Raw genomic sequence first — 18,966 nt, forward strand, 5'->3', positions numbered from 1 at the left:
AATGATTAATAGTAGTAACAATATACTTTTTTTATGAAGGTTAAATTTCTTCTGAAATGCAAACCATTTTCTTCTTTGATAGAAAAATAAATGTTACCCCAATATGCTCTGAATATATCAGGATTCAGTTTAATAAAATGTTAATATAGCTATGTCTTAAAATAATAAGATCCATCCATTAGCACAATTTTCAAAGACTTCTAGGCTGAACTACTTTCAGAGGGAGAGACCTGTATTTGTTTGCTTACTCTGTTATTTTCCAGAACTTTAATAGAACTACATCACACTGCAATAACTTCTGAAGTACAGCAGTAGAGTACTATTCGTACAGTACAACACAATAGGTAGACAACCTATTATATACCTTCTAGAAATGAATACGAAGGCATATATTCATAAAATTATATTTATAATTATAGAAATACCGAGGCAATTAATGACCAGGGTTATTTAGGATCCCTTTGCATCAAGAACATATAAAACATTTAGTAGAAGGAAAAATCAGAAGAAAAAGGAAAAACATTTTAAAGGGATGTTATCATGGTACTTATGAAAGTGTTTTTAAAAGATAGAAAACAAAGAAGAGAAAAGGAAATATAGGTCAAATATACCTAAATGAAAAATAAGACAAAGGCAGTTGCCTAATTAAAGTGTTTGATTAACTAATAAACTTCTAAAAGCTTAGTTGTATTCCATTTGCAGACAAACTACACTGCAGAACAACTATATTCCACTTGTAAAATTTTAAAAATAGAATCCAGATGCAAAAGGAAAAAGTATTAGTTCTTTCTATTCTTTGTGAAGAGTTTTACATAAAATGTCATAGAAAATTTATTTTCTTTTTAAAGCTAGATCCAACAAATGAACCAGAAGGTCTCTGAAAGCAGCCAAAAGAAAACTTGAAAAACTCTATATGGATTTTTGTAAAAATATGGTAGAGACTTTGTTTTGTTTTACGTTAGGTATAAGCATAGCTTAAAGGCAAGGAAAAAAACTAAGACTCTGTCCACATCCTTATACATGGTCTCCTTTCTAAATGAAAAGGCCAGCATGCAAAAAAAAGCTGAATGTAAAAGGTTCGCTGCTCCCCCCATTGCCTAGCACAGTACAGGGTAGAAGATGAATGAATGTCTTAATTGAATGGCTGACCACTTTGGGTACACACTACCATTCTCTATTAGTATAATATACACATATACACATACATATACATTTATGGATGCATGTTAACATATATACATTATTCACTTATCTATTATTTTAACTTTTACCTAAGCAAAATTTTCAAAAGAACAGAAAAACATATATCCACCTACCTTAGATTTGTCTTAATATATTTTTTCCTGCCACATTTGCTCATTATTAAGACATTTGTAATCAATGCTTTGTTCCTTCCCCGTTTTCTTCTTTATTTATCCTGCAGAAAAATTATGATGTTGAATTGGGAGATCATAACATTTTATTTTTAAAAAAAGTCTCTCAAAACGATAACAGAATACCCGAGAATATCCTAATTTCTATAAAACTGAAAAAAAAGAATAGAAAGCTGAAAACAAGTCTGTATTTTTTTTTCAATCTCACTTCTACGCAATTTTGTTCTAGGAAAAAAATTTAAAACATAAATCATGAGGGGCGCCTGGATGGCGCAGTCGGTTAAGCGTCCGACTTCAGCCAGGTCACGATCTCGCGGTCTGTGAGTTCGAGCCCCGCGTCAGGCTCTGGGGCTCTGATGGCTCGGAGCCTGGAGCCTGTTTCCGATTCTGTGTCTCCCTCTCTCTCTGCCCCTCCCCCGTTCATGCTCTGTCTCTCTCTGTCCCAAAAAAATAAATAAAAAACGTTGAAAAAAAAAAAAATTTAAAAAAAAAAAAAAAAAAACATAAATCATGAGCTATTTATCAGGTTATTTTCTACCAAAGAGAAAGTAGTGTTGTCTAAATCATTTAATACATGTTACATATAGTTCATGGAATCAGCTATATTTAAAAAAATAATCACTTAATAAATGGAGTGAATTTATCATTGACTTAAATTTCACTCCACTGCAACAAATTTGTCAACCATTTTTTATTTACCTTAAATTTAAAACTGGCTTTTTTTTTTTAAGTTTATTTATTTTGAGAGAGTGAGAGCACGCACACGTGCTCACGAGCAGGATAGAGGGAGAAAGACAGAATCCCAAGCAGGCTATACACTGTCAGCATAGAGCCCAATGAGGTGCTCTATCTCATGAACCGTGAGATCATGACCTGAGTGGAAATCAAGAGTCAGACACTTAACCAACTGAGCCACCCAGGTGCCCGTCAAAATTGGCTTTTGTCAAAGAATTTTAACTCTAAGTAAAATATTACCAGTTCCTTTAAAATCTTCTCCACTAGCCTTCAATCCATTTAAAAAGTTGTTTTAGACACTCTACCAATTAAAACCCATTTTTTGTTACTAATATCCTTTAAAAATATGAAGTAAAACTGGCAAAGAAAAAGACAAAGGAATTGGGAGCGCTTATTTTAGAGGTGGAAAAGACAAATGTCCACAGCCCTAAGTATCTTCTAGGCATCTTCAACAGCAATGGTTGTGCTTAGCTACAGACATACTGCTTTCAGGGTTCCCTCCTAAGTGGCCCCCTCTAACATGGTGTCCTTTGAAAACTGAGTGGGCAGGTTGGCCTAAGGGCACTAGGGCAATGGTTATAGCTACCATCTGTCCCCCATCTCCCAGCATAGGGACAACAGGAGATGGTCATTTGAACCAGGCTACTTACAACATGAACAAAAAGCGAGGATGGCGCTGTCCTTTGGACTAAATCTTATTCTGCTACACTCTACTGTCATTTTACATGGGGACATCTTAACCTTCCATAAAAATTGTGTAACCTAAAGGCAGGGACCATTTATTTATTAAACAGTGATTGGCACCCATGATATGCCAGGCCTTTCAAATGATAAAATGTCCCCACTCTCCAGGAGATTGCATTTTAATGAGGGAGACAGACATTTAAACAAAGAATACTAATAACATTATTTGAATAATAAAGAGAGAGAGAAGTAAACTACTAATTTTTATATTTCTCTTGGAAATACCATTTTCTTTGTTTAATTTCTGACTTAGTAATAAATTCTTATGGTTCAGAATTCAAGAAGTAGCAAAAGGTATTCACTGAAGTCTAGGAACAGCCACCCACTTGCTCTTCCCAGAGGCAATCAGCACTGAATAAAGTATGAGCTTCGGTCACCACAGATACCAAGAGAAAATGAGAAAATGACTGGTCTCGTACCCAAATAATGACCATCAGATAAAACTGATTCTGACTCAGGCTTATCAAAGAATGATTTCTTCACAACTACTGTCTAAGAAATCATCACAGATTGACTGCCTGCTTGCCAAATCTAAAAGGATGCTTTCTAGTCCCTATCTTTATATTCCTACAGCATTTCCTACTCCACAAATTTTGTCCTCCTTGAACTCTTTAGGACACCGTGTTCATGCTTTTCTTCCAAATTATCCAGCCCTTTGTCCTCAGTCTTCTTTGGCCACTCTGTAAAGGCTGGTATTCCCAGGCTTCCCATCATAAAATTCTCCCCCCCCCCCCCACACACACTCCCTAGGCTTACTTCATCCTTACTTGATAGATCTCAGATTTCATATCCAGCTTACACTTTTCTCTCCTGAGCTCCAACCCATATGTATCTGCCTTTAGGTATATCTCTTAATGGTTTGCTCACAGATCCTCAAGCCCCAAATGTTCAAATCTTTCCTCTTGCTGTACTCTTATCTTAGTGACTGACATCAACACTGCCTCAGCCACCCCAGCCACCCAATCTGGGAGTCCTCCAACATGGCCTAGTAGCAACAATGTGTGGTATAAAAACACACTATTAACAGTCAACCTGAGTTCTATTGTTTATTAGCTATATGAGATCAGACAATTAGAAACTTCTCCAAGCATTCTTTCCTGTCAAATGGAGATCTTGTTGTGAGGAGAAAATGTAAATAATAAACACAAAATGTCTAACTGTGCTTGGAATATAAGCAAGGACCATTACCTTAATGGGCCTCAATAAATATGTCTCCTGTATCTTGACTCTGCTGTATTCTCTCTGTCCTCACTGCCACTCCTTTAGTTCTGAAACTTATTATTTGACATGATTAAAGCAATAACTGCCTCCCTATAAAGCAATTCATCTCTCCCTATAACTTCACTAAACCTCTCCCTCAACCCCTCTTAATCCACTCCACTAGACCACAACACTCTACTCAAAATGCAAATCCAAACATGCTATTTATTTCCTTATTCAAAATCCTCCAATAGACCCCTTGCCTTAATATATAGCCAAAGTTCAGGGCCCCTGGGTGGCTCAGTTGGTTAAGTGTCCAACTTCAGCTCAGGTCATGATCTCACGGCTCGTGAGTTCGAGCCCGACGTTGGGCTCTGTGCTGACAGCTCAGAGCCTAGAGCCTGTTTCAGATTCTATGTCTCCCTCTCTCTCTCTCTGCCCCTCCCCTGCTCACACTCTGTCTCTCTCAAAAATCAATGAACATTAAAAAAATTAAAATATATATATGTACACATATATAGCCAAAGTTCTGGCATTATAATTTGAGGTACTTGGTAGAGGCTTCATAAAGTTTGTTGCAAAAGCATTCAGATTTTAAAGTATACCAAACCTTTCCATTACGTCAATTTTCCAAGTCCAAAATTACCTTGTGGGGATTTGTAAACCAGGTGATCCCATTTTACTAAAGCATAAACTATGCATACTTTGGAAAACTTAGCTGTATACTATTGATCTCATCCAAAATCTGGTTTTAATGTCCTAGAACATGCTATCCTTGGGTAGACAAGGATTGACTTAGCATCCCCTGCTCCCACATACCCAAACACCTGAATGGTTTTGAGCACAAATATCCTAATGTGTTCTCATACTAAGCTTAATATGATAAATATTCTACTTAGCCTAAAACATACCCCTTGAATTCATCATATTTCATGATATAGTCTGAGGTTATCATTTTTAAGCTGATCTCCTTATGCCTAAAAATCACAAAGGGTACTGATGAAATGTCCTGTATACTACCAATTTTCTACAAAAATAATTTTAAGGTCCTATCTGCTAAAGAAATTTTCTCTTTTAGAGTAGAAAGCACATCACAGATTAGTTTTTTATAGACAGATAAGAGCTTATATTAAGGGAGAAAATGAGTTAAAAAATCTTTGCCTATATGTGAATTTCTGTGCTGTATCTGGAGAAAAACCACTTACACTGATAAAAATTTCCTATCATATATTAGGTTTGAATACCAAAATAACATTTGACATTCACCTTACTCTTCATCAGTGTGTTGTTCTATTCATTCTCCAGCATACAGATTCAATTAATTTCATTGCTTCAAGTACCCCTTAATATAGAGCTCTCCAGAACAGGGATTTAAGATATGCTGATTAGAGAAAAACAGCATTATATTTACACTTACAAAATCTGAGTATCTACCATGCTGTGGTTAATTACATTCTATCTTAATTTAACTTTTTGGAAAAATCAGGTTTATGTAAGAATCAAACTTCTTGAGCAACTTTACTAGAATATAAAAGCTTACCTAACCAACTTCCTCCTCCCCAACCAACTCTCTGTTATTAGCCAATGTTCTCTATTTCTTCTATAAAACCTACAGTATAACGTCCACAAGTTATTCTCTAGTGTTCCCAAGCACTTCTCTTCCTAACAGCTGTGGAGTTAGTCATATTTATCACCAGACTTGATTATGCCAGCCATACTTACTATTGTAATTTTGCTATTCTGTTAAATATCATGTTAGATTAAATTATTAAATAGATTTAAAAGATTTAAAAAGGAGAGCTGCTTCTATGAAAACTAAGTTGAATGTCTTGGAAAGACAATAAAGGCAAGTTCCTTTAAAAAAAAAAAAGTCCTGCTTTTGGACTAGGGTCAAAATAAAAAGAAAAGAACATGGAATAAAAGGCAGTATACCCTCTTATGGAAGCAGAAAGAGAGACCACAGAAAAATACAATGTTTCTCTGGTTCTGGGATGAAGCAAGGTGTTACTTCCTTGGGAAAGTAGGAGATCTCCATAGGTTAATCATGATTTAAATACCAACAGCAAGTAAGGTTTGAAAGATAAGGGAAGAAGAATAAAAGTGCATATAAAGCTGGTTCTTTTCAATCATGACGGTTAAAAAGTTAGGGAAAGGTAGGGCTGGCTAGAAGCGATAACTAATTCCAAAAAGCCAAATACCTTAAGTTGACACTGATGAACCTACGCTTGTTGTGCATTTTAGGTGAAGGAGAATCCAGGAAAAACAAAGTGGGATAGCAGTAACAGGACATTATACCACTTTTAAAGTTTTGTAATCATTGTGACACAAAGTTAAAATAACTTTCCAATAACATTCTTTACACTTTTGTGTAAAAACAGAAGTACCCAGGAACAGTACTTAGAAATAATTGAAACACTTGTAAATAATGTCTTTAATATTTTAAACATGAATCAAACAGAACATCAAGTGGTTTTTTAATACGGATTCAAGGCCACTTCAATTTAACTGCTTCAGAGAGCTACTGTCTAAGAAATCTTAACTCTTTATAAAATCACCAAAGGATTAACTATTTCAGTATCACTTTCTCAATTTACTCCCCACCGGGCACCTGCCTTTGGCTATTTGACAGTCAATGAACAGCAAAATTGGCTGCTGGGGAGGAAATGAAAAAATTCAAATAATCATCGCCTACCTCCATCTCTCCAAATACCACCCTCTCCACTACCACCAGTTCAGGGAAGGAAATAAAATTTAAAAATCTTCTGTGGGAGCTATTTGCTTGACTAGAGTCATTGCAGGGCTTTCCTGTTCAGCATCATATTACTGCACTTTAAGTACATTTTAAATACTTATCTACATGAAATACAACTCCAGTGACTAGTAAATCTGGGAAAGAGTAGATAAGACACTTGAATTAGTTAAAACTTAGAGAAATGAATTTCAACGTTATTATACTTAACTAGATAGGTCCTATTTTGTGTATATGAACAAAACTGCTACCTTTTAAAGTGCTGAAACATATTTAAATGTGTTAAATTTAATTACTCCATCAGTATAAAGAAGAGCAAACGCATCCCAACTGTCCACATACAGTATATTGGTCTTTATGCATGATACAGTTTTCCAACACTTGAGCTAGAAGCTTTTATCATATCAATGCTAGGACACAAATTCCAGTTTAAAACATTTCTAAGCAAAAAAAAAAACAAAAAACAAAAAAAAAAACCAAAAAAAAACCACAAAACACCATTTTGGGCTATCAATGAAAAAAATTGAGGCTATTTGAGATTATGAGCAAAACTGTATGACATTTGACTTTGAGTTTGGATAGTCTAAATTTAAGTCTGCTGTGTATAAAAGCAAAGCTTTAATAAGGGAACTGAAAAAACTGAGTTTATTTTATGAAATTCTCAAAGTAAAATATCAGAATCACACGAGCTCCATTGTTAGAATTTCATATGGTTTTGGGGCACCGGGGTGGCTCAGTCATTTAAGCATCTGACTCCAGCGCACGTCATGATCTAGCAGTTCATGAGTTCAAGCTCCTCGTTTGGCTCTGTGCTGACAGCTCAGAGCCTGGAGCCTGCTTCGGATTCTGTGTCTTCCTCTCTCTCTGCCTCTCCCCTGCTTGTGCTCTGTCTCTTTCTCAAAAAAAAAATAAATAAAAATTTAAAAAATGAAAAAAAAAAGAATTTCACATGATTTTGACATTTAATTGGTCTGGTTATCAGTGTTCAGAAAATATGCATGAAGATGCTTCCCACTTTGGGAGAGCTGTAATACTTCAAAACAGCCTTACAAAAGAGCTCGTAGCGAGGTTTCTCGGAGGCAAGTATCCGCCCTAACCAGTGAGTTATTCCAATAGACTTTAAGCAAAATTCCCACATAACTTCCTAGATTATGCTTTTCCTCAAAACTGTTTTACATTCACCTTGCTGACAATTTCCTCTAACACTCCTGGCAAGGTCAATCAAAAGATGTGCAAGATCGATATTTTACTTTTTAAACTTTGCTATAACTGAATTATACCAATAAGACTCAAGTTGTCTTCATGAGTAATAGTCCACTTAGTGGGATAAAATCACACTTAGTGTTATCCTTGGGTTTACCTCTTCACTCTCCCTTATTCTCTCCTGGATATCCTAAAGCATCAGAAAAAGAAAACCCATGTGTGAAAGGATTTACTCTTAAGAACAGTGCACTCTTTATTGCACAGTTCTCAGGATAGAAAGTATTTTAAATATATTACAATATCTTGTATAGTCTCTAAAAGGAAGCTAACAAAATGATTTAAAATGTTTCTTTCTACCTATGTGTACTGGATGAGAAACTTTCCCTGAAATCTTTACTTGTATAATCTATCTGTATTGATAATATTGAAACTGCATTCAATGTACAATAACTCTTCTCAAAGTTGACTTTTTAATACATATATGGAATCCATTAGTTCAACAGAAAATACTTAACAGAATTCAAAGATATTTCAGGCTTATTTCCTTAATGACCAATGTTGATTACATGTCAAAATATCAAAGGTTCAGCGGTTGAGTGTTAGGATTCTTCAGTTTTACTTAAAAAAATCTATCTATATGGAACAGGACATTTGAGTGCTTTCCAATGGACTACCACTTCAACAATAAACCTGGCTCAATTTTCTGGCTCATTATTCGCTTGGAGAGAATATCAAGTTGGAGAAAACAGATCAGAAATATATGTATATACTAGTCAAGTTTCAGTCAGGATTCCTTATGTATGTTAATAATCTACTTTTCATGAAATGGTCAGAATTCTAAACAAGATTTCATATTTTGATCATGTAACGACTTGCCTCCGTAGGAAACTAAAGTGGTTCATGGAGTCTGGAGTTTGTTAAATTCATCAGTAGAAGCAAATTTTATTAACTTTCCAGGACAATGCAAAAACAAACACTGAAGAGCTCCTCTGTGTTTATACATTGAATAAAAATTTATTCATATACTCTTACAAGATATGTACACAAACATCGGTATAATTACAACTTCACACTCACCAATACGATACCAGGTTGACCAGCAAAGTCACTGGGAAAGCATCTGCTTACACTGATCTATTTACAGATTCGTACCAAAAATGTTTGTGTAATTATTTTAATATGACAATGCTTTAAGTGTTCACTCATTCAAGATCAAACCCATTTCCCTTTAAATATCTTTTTTAAGGTTGTATCTGGATCAGTAAGCAGTTCTTTAAACACTATTGTTTTAATACCTAGCTTTTATTGGCCAAAACACACTATTTGCAATTTGCCTTCCTTGGGAGAAAAAAATTCAAAGATTTAAAAACTGTGAAGGGAAAGCAGCTTGTTAACCAAAAATAGGACCAAGACCAGAAGAAAAATGTGGTATCCGAAGCGGGGCGGTGGAGGGAAGGGGGAGGGAAGGGGGAGGGAAGGGGGAGGGAAGGGGGAGGGAAGGGGGAGGGGAACCAGAGAACATGAATTATTAATGTAATCTAATACGATTTTCATACCGGACCTCTATCGCTGTGCATCTAGGTTTGTATTTCTCTAAAGGGAAGCTGGCTGCACTCTCATCAGCCCGGCAAATTAAGCTTGAAAAGGAAGACATTTTAAGAAGTTACGTGGGTAAGAGGTACTGTTAAAAGGGGCTCTCTCAGTTTTAGTCACCTTCAGGCTGATCCTGTAAATCAAAACTGCCGAAAATGTGATCGTAAGCTGACAGCTGCTCTGCTTAGCGCAGTGCAGGAAACGTCTCAGCGATTTCAAAGTTAGGGATCTAGCATACGTGTAATAGGCAGTAAGGTGAATAATGTGTCTATTCCCTCTTCCGCAAGTTCTGGGAATCTTGCTAGGTGGTTCTAGAAAGGCAAACGTCGAAAGTACAGAACAAAACCTGAAATTTCTGTTCGCTGTCACGGATTTGTTCCTTCTCGGCTATCATAAAAGTCTTCGCACTATATCATCAGGTCTATCGTGTGTGAAGACCCAGTGACTCAACACTGCTGTCCCCGGCTCTTGTTTCGGAGAAGAAAGGGGTTAACGCTGATTTATATCTAACCTGAGTACGTAAAATTGAGACAAAAGTGCTACTAATCGTCGGCTGTGAAAATAAAAACCAACGTCCTTACTTCTCGCTTCCTTTTCTTCTCAAAGAGGGAGGACCACACTCATCAGAGCAATAAGGCTTTTTCCGAAAGACTTGTCCAACTTGTACCAAGTTCAAAAGGAGTCAAGGATTGCTGAGAGAGCAGACCAGCCCCGCTGTCCTATCGGGAGAGCTCTGCTACTAACCCGAAGGCAGTCCGCGAGCGGAGCCGGAGACTAAGAGGCCACCGCACCGCCGGGTAGCCCCGGAGCCGGCGCCAGTGGCCGGGCTGCTCCCGCCCTCCCCGCTCCCCCGCTGACTCCGGCGGCCCCGCTGCCCCGCGCCCCCGACGCCCCCGACCCGGCTCCGCTCCGCCTCCTGCGTCCGCCTCCTGCGCCGCGTCGCCGGCTCCTAGGTCTGTGGGTCCCGGCCGACGCACCACTTACCCGCCGCGATGAGATTTACGTAGCGGACTTCGTCACTGATTACGGACGGGAGGAGGTGGAGACGGCGAGCCCGACCGCCGCTCAGGAGCGGCGCCGCCGCCCAGCAACCCGGCGCCGGCGCCGGCGGCGGCCCCACGTCGCCCCCACGTCAGCTCTGATGCGGCAGCCGCGGCCTCCCTGCCGAGCCCGGACCAAAAGTAGCGCAGCAGCCGACCGAACCGCGTCCTCGCGCCCCGCCCTCCCTTCCCCCACTCCACGACTGCTTCCCCGGGGACGCCCGGCGGAAAAATCCGAGCTCGAACTCTGCCCCCTGCTGGCCGCCAGCAGGAGTGCAGCGCTGACAATCCAACAATTAAATGGAACGGAGGGAGGGGGGAGGGGAATGAAGGGCCAGGGGGCGGGGCCTAAGTGGTAGTGAGGTAGGGAGGCGGGGCCTAAGGGTGGAGAGGAGGACTAGGTCGGGGGGGCGGGGCCGGAGGAGGAACTAGGCTGCCCTGGGCGGAAGACCCAGTCCAGGGCAGGGCCTGAGGGGTGGGCTGGAAGCCGGAAGCTGCCCCGCGGCGCGTGCGCCGGAAGCCTGGTTAATTACAAACTAAGCTAACGGCCGTGCTGGATTCTCTGCTTCGAGGTCTCTTGTTCTCTGGGCTGCGGCCTAGAGCGTCTCCCATCCCAACCCAAGCTGAGGTACGCGGGCGTTGTGGGTCTTTACCGGCCAGAGGCGCTTCCTGCGGATTCCCGGGGCTGCTGAGCGGACACCTGGAGCGTCCCCACTCACACGCTGCTGCAGCGTCTGCCATTCTGAAAGACGCTTTTAGGTCCTGGACTTGAGCTTTCTGGGAAACCCAGCTGGCTTGTTCTCAGACTGCTGCCGCCTCAACAGTGACTTTGTGCGTCAGTGTCGTGGAGAAACAGCGACAGTCCCCACTTGGAGATGTGACAGAGGAAAGGAAGGCTTTTGGTGACAAGCAAAAATCCCTGCCTTTAAAAAGAGGAGAGTTTAGTTTTCATCCAGTGGAAACCGAGGGCTTTCCAGTAAGAGAAACGTTGCTGACCCGTTATAAACTAGGAACCCACTTACGCATATTCAGAACGTACTGCATTGTAAGGCTGAGTAAGCCCTCAGAAATGGAGGCTTTGTAGCCTATAGATAAGTCTCTTTACATTAAGGAAAAACGAATTCAAACAATGATTACCACCCAACTTTATAGTACTCAGGAATGTGTCATGCCCAAAGCCAGTGTCAAGGACACCACTTGAAAAGTTGCTGAGAAAAAAAAAAAAAATCTGTCAACGTAGAGCAGGTAGAAAAGGGAAGCTTTGTGAAATATTAGAATCCCCGTAGAGTGGGAGAAAATTGTGAACTGTCTTCACTGCCAGTTTTTGGCCAACCTGAACTACTTTCAGCTGTAATGCATACTAACAGAAATAAGAGGAAAACCTGGTAAGTTCACTTCCTCCTACTGACATAAGCAGAATTCTGAAGTTCCTCCTTGCAGTATAGTAGATAAAGCCCATCACCGCCTGATAAATAGTAATTTCTTAAGGAACACTAGCGAGTTTACAAATTAAATTTACAAAACAACCAAGTCTGTAGTTAGACAAGGCTGGCACCGAATATTTATGCATCCATAATACAGCTCATTTTAGCTCGGGGGAGGGTCATTAGAAGGGAAGAAAATAAAAAAGGATTACCAAATCCTCAAAATCATACCATTCATTGTGGTCAAGGTTGACCAGTGCAAGATGAATGGATTTTTATCTACAAGTGATGGAGGGGAAATTGTGATCATTCTTTCCCAGAACATTGTTCTCCACCTACTTGTTTGTTCCTAAATTTCTTTAACAAAGTACACATTCTAAAGGGCTTAAAATGGGGGTGCCTGGGTGGCTCAATCCCTTAAGCCTCTGACTTCAGCTCAGGTCATGATCTCATAGGCTCTTGAGTTCAAGCCCCACATCCCCGCATCCAGCTCTGTGCTGATAGCTCAGTGCACGGAGCATGCTTTGGATTCTGTGTCTGACTCCCCCTGTGATCCTCCCCCACTCACACTGTCTGTCTCTGGATAAAATGAATAAAGGGCTTAAATCTAAGAATTAGTGGTAAAGCAACATACACTAAGATGTAAATGTCAAATCCTTCTTGAGAGTACCTGCTTTTGAGAACAGGAGAGTACCTGGGATCTGAAAAGAAAGGGCATGACACAGCAGCAGTGAAGGTACATGCAATTTCCTAGTGCTGCTATTTGAAATTACCACAAACTTAAAACAACACATTTATTATCTAACAGTCCTGTAGTACTCAGGAATGTGTCATGCACAAAGCCAGTGTCAAGGACACCACTTGAAAAGCTGCTGAGAGGGGCGCCTGGGTGGCTTGGTTGGTTAAGCGTCTGACTTTGGCTCAGGTCACGATCTCGCGGTATGTGAGTTCCAGCCCCGCGTCGGGCTCTGTGCTGACTGCTCAGAGCCTGGAGCCTGTTTCAGATTCTGTGTCTCTCTCTCTCTGACCCTCCCCCGTTCATGCTCTGTCTCTCTTTGTCTCAAAAATAAATAAATGTTTAAAAAAATTTTTTTTTAGAAAAGTTGCTGAGAAAAGAAAAATAAACATCTTAATGGGCTAAAATCAAGGGGTTGTGGGCTCTGTCTCTCTTTGTCTCAAAAATAAATAAATGTTAAAAAAATTTTTTTTTTAGAAAAGTTGCTGAGAAAAAAAAAAATAAACATCTCAATGGGCTAAAATCAAGGGGTTGTGGGCTCCAGGGAAGAGTCCATGACCTTGCATTTTTCATCTTCTAGAGACCACCCACATTCCCTGGGTCATGACTCCTTTTCTCCATCTTCAAAGCCAGCAACAGCTGGTTCTTTCTCATGCTGCCATCTCTCTGATTCTCTTGCGTCCCAGTTCTCCTTGGTAGAACCACTGGGCCCATCCTGATGATCCAGGATAATATTCCTGTATCAAAATCAGCTGATCAGCTGCTTAATTCTATCTGTAATACAGCTTAATTCTACCTGTAACTTTAATTTCCCTTTGCCATGTAATCTGACATGTTCATAGGTTAACAGTGATTACAATGTAGACATCTTTGGGGAGTGGGAGCATCATTCTGCCTACCCATAGTGAAGGATTCTAAAAGAAGCTTGAGCTCTGAGACAAATCACCTGCCTCTCAGGGGTATCCCTTTCAAATAATTCAAACATTTCATTAGAAATGCCAATAGCTGATTTTTCAGGGTTTTTTTGTTCTTGTTTTTGTTTTGTTTTTTACATAAGATAAAGATAGAAAAAATTTTAATGGGATATCAGGGATAAAAAAGAGCAGGTTATGAAGACATAAGTTGTTTAAACAGGAAGAATAATAGTACCTACTTCTTTGCATTGTTACAAAGGTTAAATAAAGTATCTACCATAAAGTGTGTGCTCAATAAAAAAAAACTAGCCATTTTTATATTGGTCTAGTGTCTAGATTTTTGGGTTCCTCACCTAGGCAATATTTAATTCTCTGTTGAGAAACAACTAGAGCACCTACTTTCCTGAGAAAGTACGGGCTGTCAGTCACACCCAAATACTCCCTCTTCCCCTGAAAATCTCTTAAATTATCCCTCCCTTTGTGAGTCAGGAGGAACACCTCCTTCCAAATACAGTTGTAAGATAGGTGTCTTTTTTTTTGATGTTTACTGTTTTGTTTTTTTATTTTTTTACTTTAGAGAGAGAGAGAGGCAGTGGTGGGGCATAGGGGGAGAGAGAGACTCTTAAGCAGGCTCCAAGCTCAGCACAGAGCTTGATCCAACAACCGTGGGATCATGACCTGAGCTGAAATCAAGAGTTGGATGCTCAACTGAGCCACCACACCACTCCAAAATAGGTGTCTTTTCTTTCCCATATTGTACCTTTATTCTCTCTCTTCCTCTTAGCTCCTTCTCCTCTCCCTGCAAATGTGTTCATATCTTGCCTCTACTTGAAAACTGTTGACACTGCTTTTCCCAGAAGGAAGGCTACAGAGTTTCTAGCTCTAGGGTGCACGTTCACATAACATTTTTTTGCCCAGATGGTTGTTGTTCCAGCTCTTGCCAATCCTCTCGCTATCAGAATTCTCAAGAATAGAAAGCACTTGCTATTTTCACTTCCTTACCACCTACTCATTTCTTATTTCCTGGCTGTCTGATTTTTGCCCTCTTTCCCCCTTCTTTCTGATTAGAGAATCTGAAACTTTTTTTTACATTTTTCATCCTCCTTGACCTCTTTTCCTAATTAATACTACCTTCTTAAGGTCTCCCCCCACCTCTGAATTTCCATGACATTTGACTCTCTTGGCTTCACTCACCTTTGTTTCTCTAAATGCAGATAGTTCTGAATTTTCTGCCCTTGATCATTTTCTTCTACATCGTCCTCCTTATTTCATCATTCCCATTTCTGTTGGAAAGGAAATTCTCAAAGTTATACCCCAAGCTCCCAACTTCTCTTCCTAGCACCAAATCATATTTCCATCTATCTGATAGAAGTTTCACTTACATGGCCTATGATCATTTCTAACTCAATAGATTCAAAACTATATCATCTTCCCTTTCCATTCTTGAACATTGTTTTTATTTCAACAATGTAGCAGCACTTTTCAGTTTCCGGTCATCCTGCCTTTAAATCATGGAGTCATTTTGGTCATTGTATACTCATATCATTGAGGATCCATTTAGTTTATAATTTAAAGAGCCTGCTATGTTCTAGGTCCTATGCTAACACCAATCCTATTGCTTTCATGTGTAGAAATTTGCATCCATCCTTTCCTTCTCATTCCCACTATGACCAGTGTGACTGAGGTCATCCTTGCCTCCAATATAGTTCTTCTTAAATATTTCTATCTGGTTCATTTTCCCAATACATGGCTCATGTGATTTCTCTTCTTAAAAATCCTGAATGATTAAGAGGGACTGGGACTTAAGGAGTCAAAGGTGGAAAGCAGATTGAGTTCCTTTTGTTGGCCTCTTGAATTTTCTGCTACATGCATCCATTACATATTCTAAAAATGTAAAATTTTAATTAAAGCAAAAAAGTCAGTGAGATCTTACTGGCTGAGTCCAAGTATCTTAGTTTGGCATAAAGCCCTTGATGATCTGAGTCCAACTTAGGTATACAGGCCTATTCCATGTTAGTCCTTCGTGTTTTATACCCCACTGCTTCTTATACCTTGCTGCACATCAGAGTCATGTGAAAAACTTGTTGAAAAGATGTTCCTAGGCCCTAGGCCCTACCTGTTGACTTACTGAGTCAGAATCCCCAAAAAAAGAACCTATAAATCCACTTCTTTTAAGATTTCCAGATGAGTCTAGTGTGCTGCAAGATTAAACGCTGGCAGCATTTTAGCCAAACCTTACTACTTACTGTTCCGTATAATTACCTTATATTTTCCAGTCTTTTTGGGCTTCATTCACTCCATTTTCTCCTCAATTCTCTATATCTGCCGGTTAAAATCTTCTGCATACTGTAAGACCTAGCTTACATGCTATCTCCTTTACTGATCTTCTTAGAAATAAAATGTCTCCTCTTTGCTTGCGATAAATGATTGTTGTCAGGAAACAGGGCCAGAATTCTGAGTTAAAATTCCAATTTTGATACTTTACTAGCTGTTCAAATGTTGGGCAAGTTCCTAAACTGCTCTGTGCTTCCATTTCCTCGCCTATGAAATGGAGATAGTATTAGTACCTGACTCATAGGTTGTTGTGAAGATTAATTCATGTAAGTATATAGAATTTTGTGCTTGGCCCAGAGTAAGCACTGAATAAATGTGAGTTATAATTAATACCTTATTACTTGTGCAAGTTCCTTCATTGACTTGTGTGGAATCTAAGCTCTAAATCCACCCGTTTGTTTTATAAATTAGAAAGTGGAGGGGCGCCTGGGTGGCTCAGTCGGTTAAGCATCCAGCTCTTGATTTCCGCTTCAGTCATGGTCTCGCGGTTTCATGAGTTCCAGACCTGTGTTGGGCTCTGCGCTGATGCTGACAGTGCAGAGGCTGCTTGAGATTGTCTGCTTCTCTCCGCCCCTCCCCCGCTCCCACTCGCTCTGTGTCTCTAAAAATAAATAAAATTAAATTTTAAATGTTTATTTATTTTTGAGGATTAGAAAGTAACAGAGTGTGAGCAGGGGAGGGGCAGAGAGAGAGGGAGACACAGAATCTAAAGCAGGCTCCATGCCCTGAGCTGTCAGCACAGAGCCCCACGCGAGGCTTGAACTCACGAACCATGAGATCATGACCTAAGCTGGTCAGACGTTTAACCAACTGAGCCACCCAGGCACCCCGATAAATAAATAAAATTTAAGGAAACTAAATTAGGAAGTGGAGGCTGAGTAGTTACAATACTTGCTTTGGCTAACCAATAGTAATATCGAGACTAGAATCCAGGATTTGTGACTTTTAACCCTGTGCTACTACTACTATACCACAAGATCTCAGAATTTTGCATTGTTTAAATGGCTACACTCCTTTTTTGTTTATTTTATTAATTTACCGCAGGAGAGAATTAGAAAATGGATTCACTTGAAAGGTATTTACACAGGCCCTTTCTATTCAAGCTTTAGGATTTGAGACTCTAACAAATATAGTGTGTCCAGTTTAAAAATTTGAGAAAAGGAAAAGAAGTCAATGTAATATGCACTTGATTTATGATGTCTCCAATTTGCTGTTTGGGAAGAAATGTTTCCTGCTACAAGAAAGTTAGCAGTCCTACTTCCAGCATAGGAAATATCCTTTTATATGTGGGGGTGTGTTCTTTTTTTTTTTTTTTTTTTTTGAGGATTATAAACTTAAACATCAATATCTACTGGCTGTGAACTCAGCAGAATACTTAGAACCATGGTAAAAGGATGAGTATTATAATACAAACTCAGGCCACTGAATTCTTTAAAACTAGGAGATTGTTTGCAGTCATTAAACTGTCACGTATCATTTTTTAAATCATGAAAATCTACTTTCAAATGTTTTTTACATGTTTTTATTGACCACAAATTCAGTTGCCTGCCAAGATTTTTTTTTTTCACATAGAATCACACTATAGCTAATGTCAGAGAGAACCATTAAGGACTGGAAAACTAAGAAGCTTGTCTAAAACTGACCACTGTTCAACCTTGGAAACTGCAGAATTTGATAGAATTAGTTCTCCAAATATTTTTGATATAAAAATGATAGTAATTAGTGTTTCTTTTTTCTATTTTTAAGTATGTAAATGAGATGCCAGAAGAACACAGAGACATGAATGATGACTCATAGAGCATATGAACTGCTGAGTACTTTATTAATTATTTTAATTATTGAAAAGAAATTTGAAACTGGTCTCAGAATTAAATCCAATGTAAAATCCTTTAAAAGAATTGAGCCCCATGTTACGAGAGGATTAGAAAGTTACTGGATTGAAATAAAACAGCATCTCCCATGACAAAGAGGGCTCATTTCAACAACTGTTTCATCAGGACTAAATTCTGAAGACTAAATTCCATTACATTGAAATGGCAGCTATTGAAACTCAGATGTGTGCATGGTTGTCAGAAAAAGGAGAAATCAAGTAAGCCAAATTAAAAACAGATATCAGATATCAAGAGCCAGCAAGAACTGAGTAAAAAAGCATCAGGATCAATTCAGATGGTGAAATGGGCTACTGATCAGATCAAAAGGAAGGGAAAAAAAGACTAGGCTAACAGGAATAGAAGGTGTCAGTGCTATGACTTGGGGTCACTGCTCTGGAAAATAAATCAGGTTATCAGCAAAAAGGTTTAGGGGTGGAAAGAAAGAATAAGAGAGGAAAAGTAACAGGGTAGAGACTGTTTATATATATATATATATATATATATATATATATATATATATATACACACACACACATATAGACATATAGACATATATATATACATACACATATGTACATATACATACATGTATATATACATATATATGTACATACACACACAGCCCTCTTCAAGCCTTTAAGAACTAGAGCATGGGAGAGGCCAGGCAATAAGAACAGAGAGATTGTTATTACCAATACATCTCATATTGGAAAAGGGCTCTGTGCCACAATTTTTGCCAAAATTATGTCAAAAATTTTAGCCCCACTCTCAAGCCTACTTTTCCTTAGCTGTAGAAGAGGAATCATGAAACTGATCCCATAAGGCATTTGTGAAGAATCAATTAATAAATATAAAGGCTTTAATATAGTACAAAGCTCAGTAACTATTCGCTATCATTATTTATATAGTCAGTTTATATCATATTCATAGTATGGTAGAAGACGTGGTAGAAACATTTTGAAATCATCTAGTAAAGTTTAATCCTTAAGACATGTACAGTAGTTACATTTTGAACTTACAATATGTGAAAATGGTATCGAGAGGAATAAA

At 38.9% G+C, this 18,966-nt stretch overlaps 2 protein-coding genes across 19 annotated transcripts in view; one reads left to right on the plus strand and one right to left on the minus strand.

Annotated features, from left to right (window-relative positions):
• Positions 1-11,397, minus strand: part of CREM (cAMP responsive element modulator) — a 73,662-nt gene extending 62,265 nt beyond the window's left edge. For 5 of the 18 annotated variants that reach the window (XM_058744326.1, XM_058744313.1, XM_058744320.1 and 2 more), the window contains exons 1-2: positions 10,582-10,733; positions 1,317-1,417 (exon numbers count right to left, since the gene is read on the minus strand). In XM_058744326.1, coding sequence (XP_058600309.1) covers positions 1,317-1,360 — 44 coding nt within the window. In that variant the 5' untranslated portion in view covers positions 1,361-1,417; positions 10,582-10,733. Of the gene's footprint in view, positions 1-1,316; positions 1,418-5,318; positions 5,434-10,178; positions 10,415-10,581; positions 10,737-11,290 lie in introns of those variants that run through there. The other 13 variants (XM_058744324.1, XM_058744317.1, XM_058744318.1 and 10 more) reach the window with 8 other exon arrangements.
• Positions 11,398-11,867: 470 nt separating this feature from the next.
• CUL2 (cullin 2) overlaps positions 11,868-18,966 on the plus strand; it is a 156,687-nt gene continuing 149,588 nt past the window's right edge. The window contains exon 1 of the mRNA XM_058744302.1: positions 11,868-12,022. The gene's annotated coding sequence lies outside the window, so the exon portion shown is untranslated. The remainder of the gene's footprint in view (positions 12,023-18,966) is intronic.

The sequence above is a fragment of the Neofelis nebulosa genome, chromosome 8, assembly GCF_028018385.1.
Source record: "Neofelis nebulosa isolate mNeoNeb1 chromosome 8, mNeoNeb1.pri, whole genome shotgun sequence".
NCBI classification, from domain to species: Eukaryota; Metazoa; Chordata; class Mammalia; order Carnivora; family Felidae; genus Neofelis; species Neofelis nebulosa.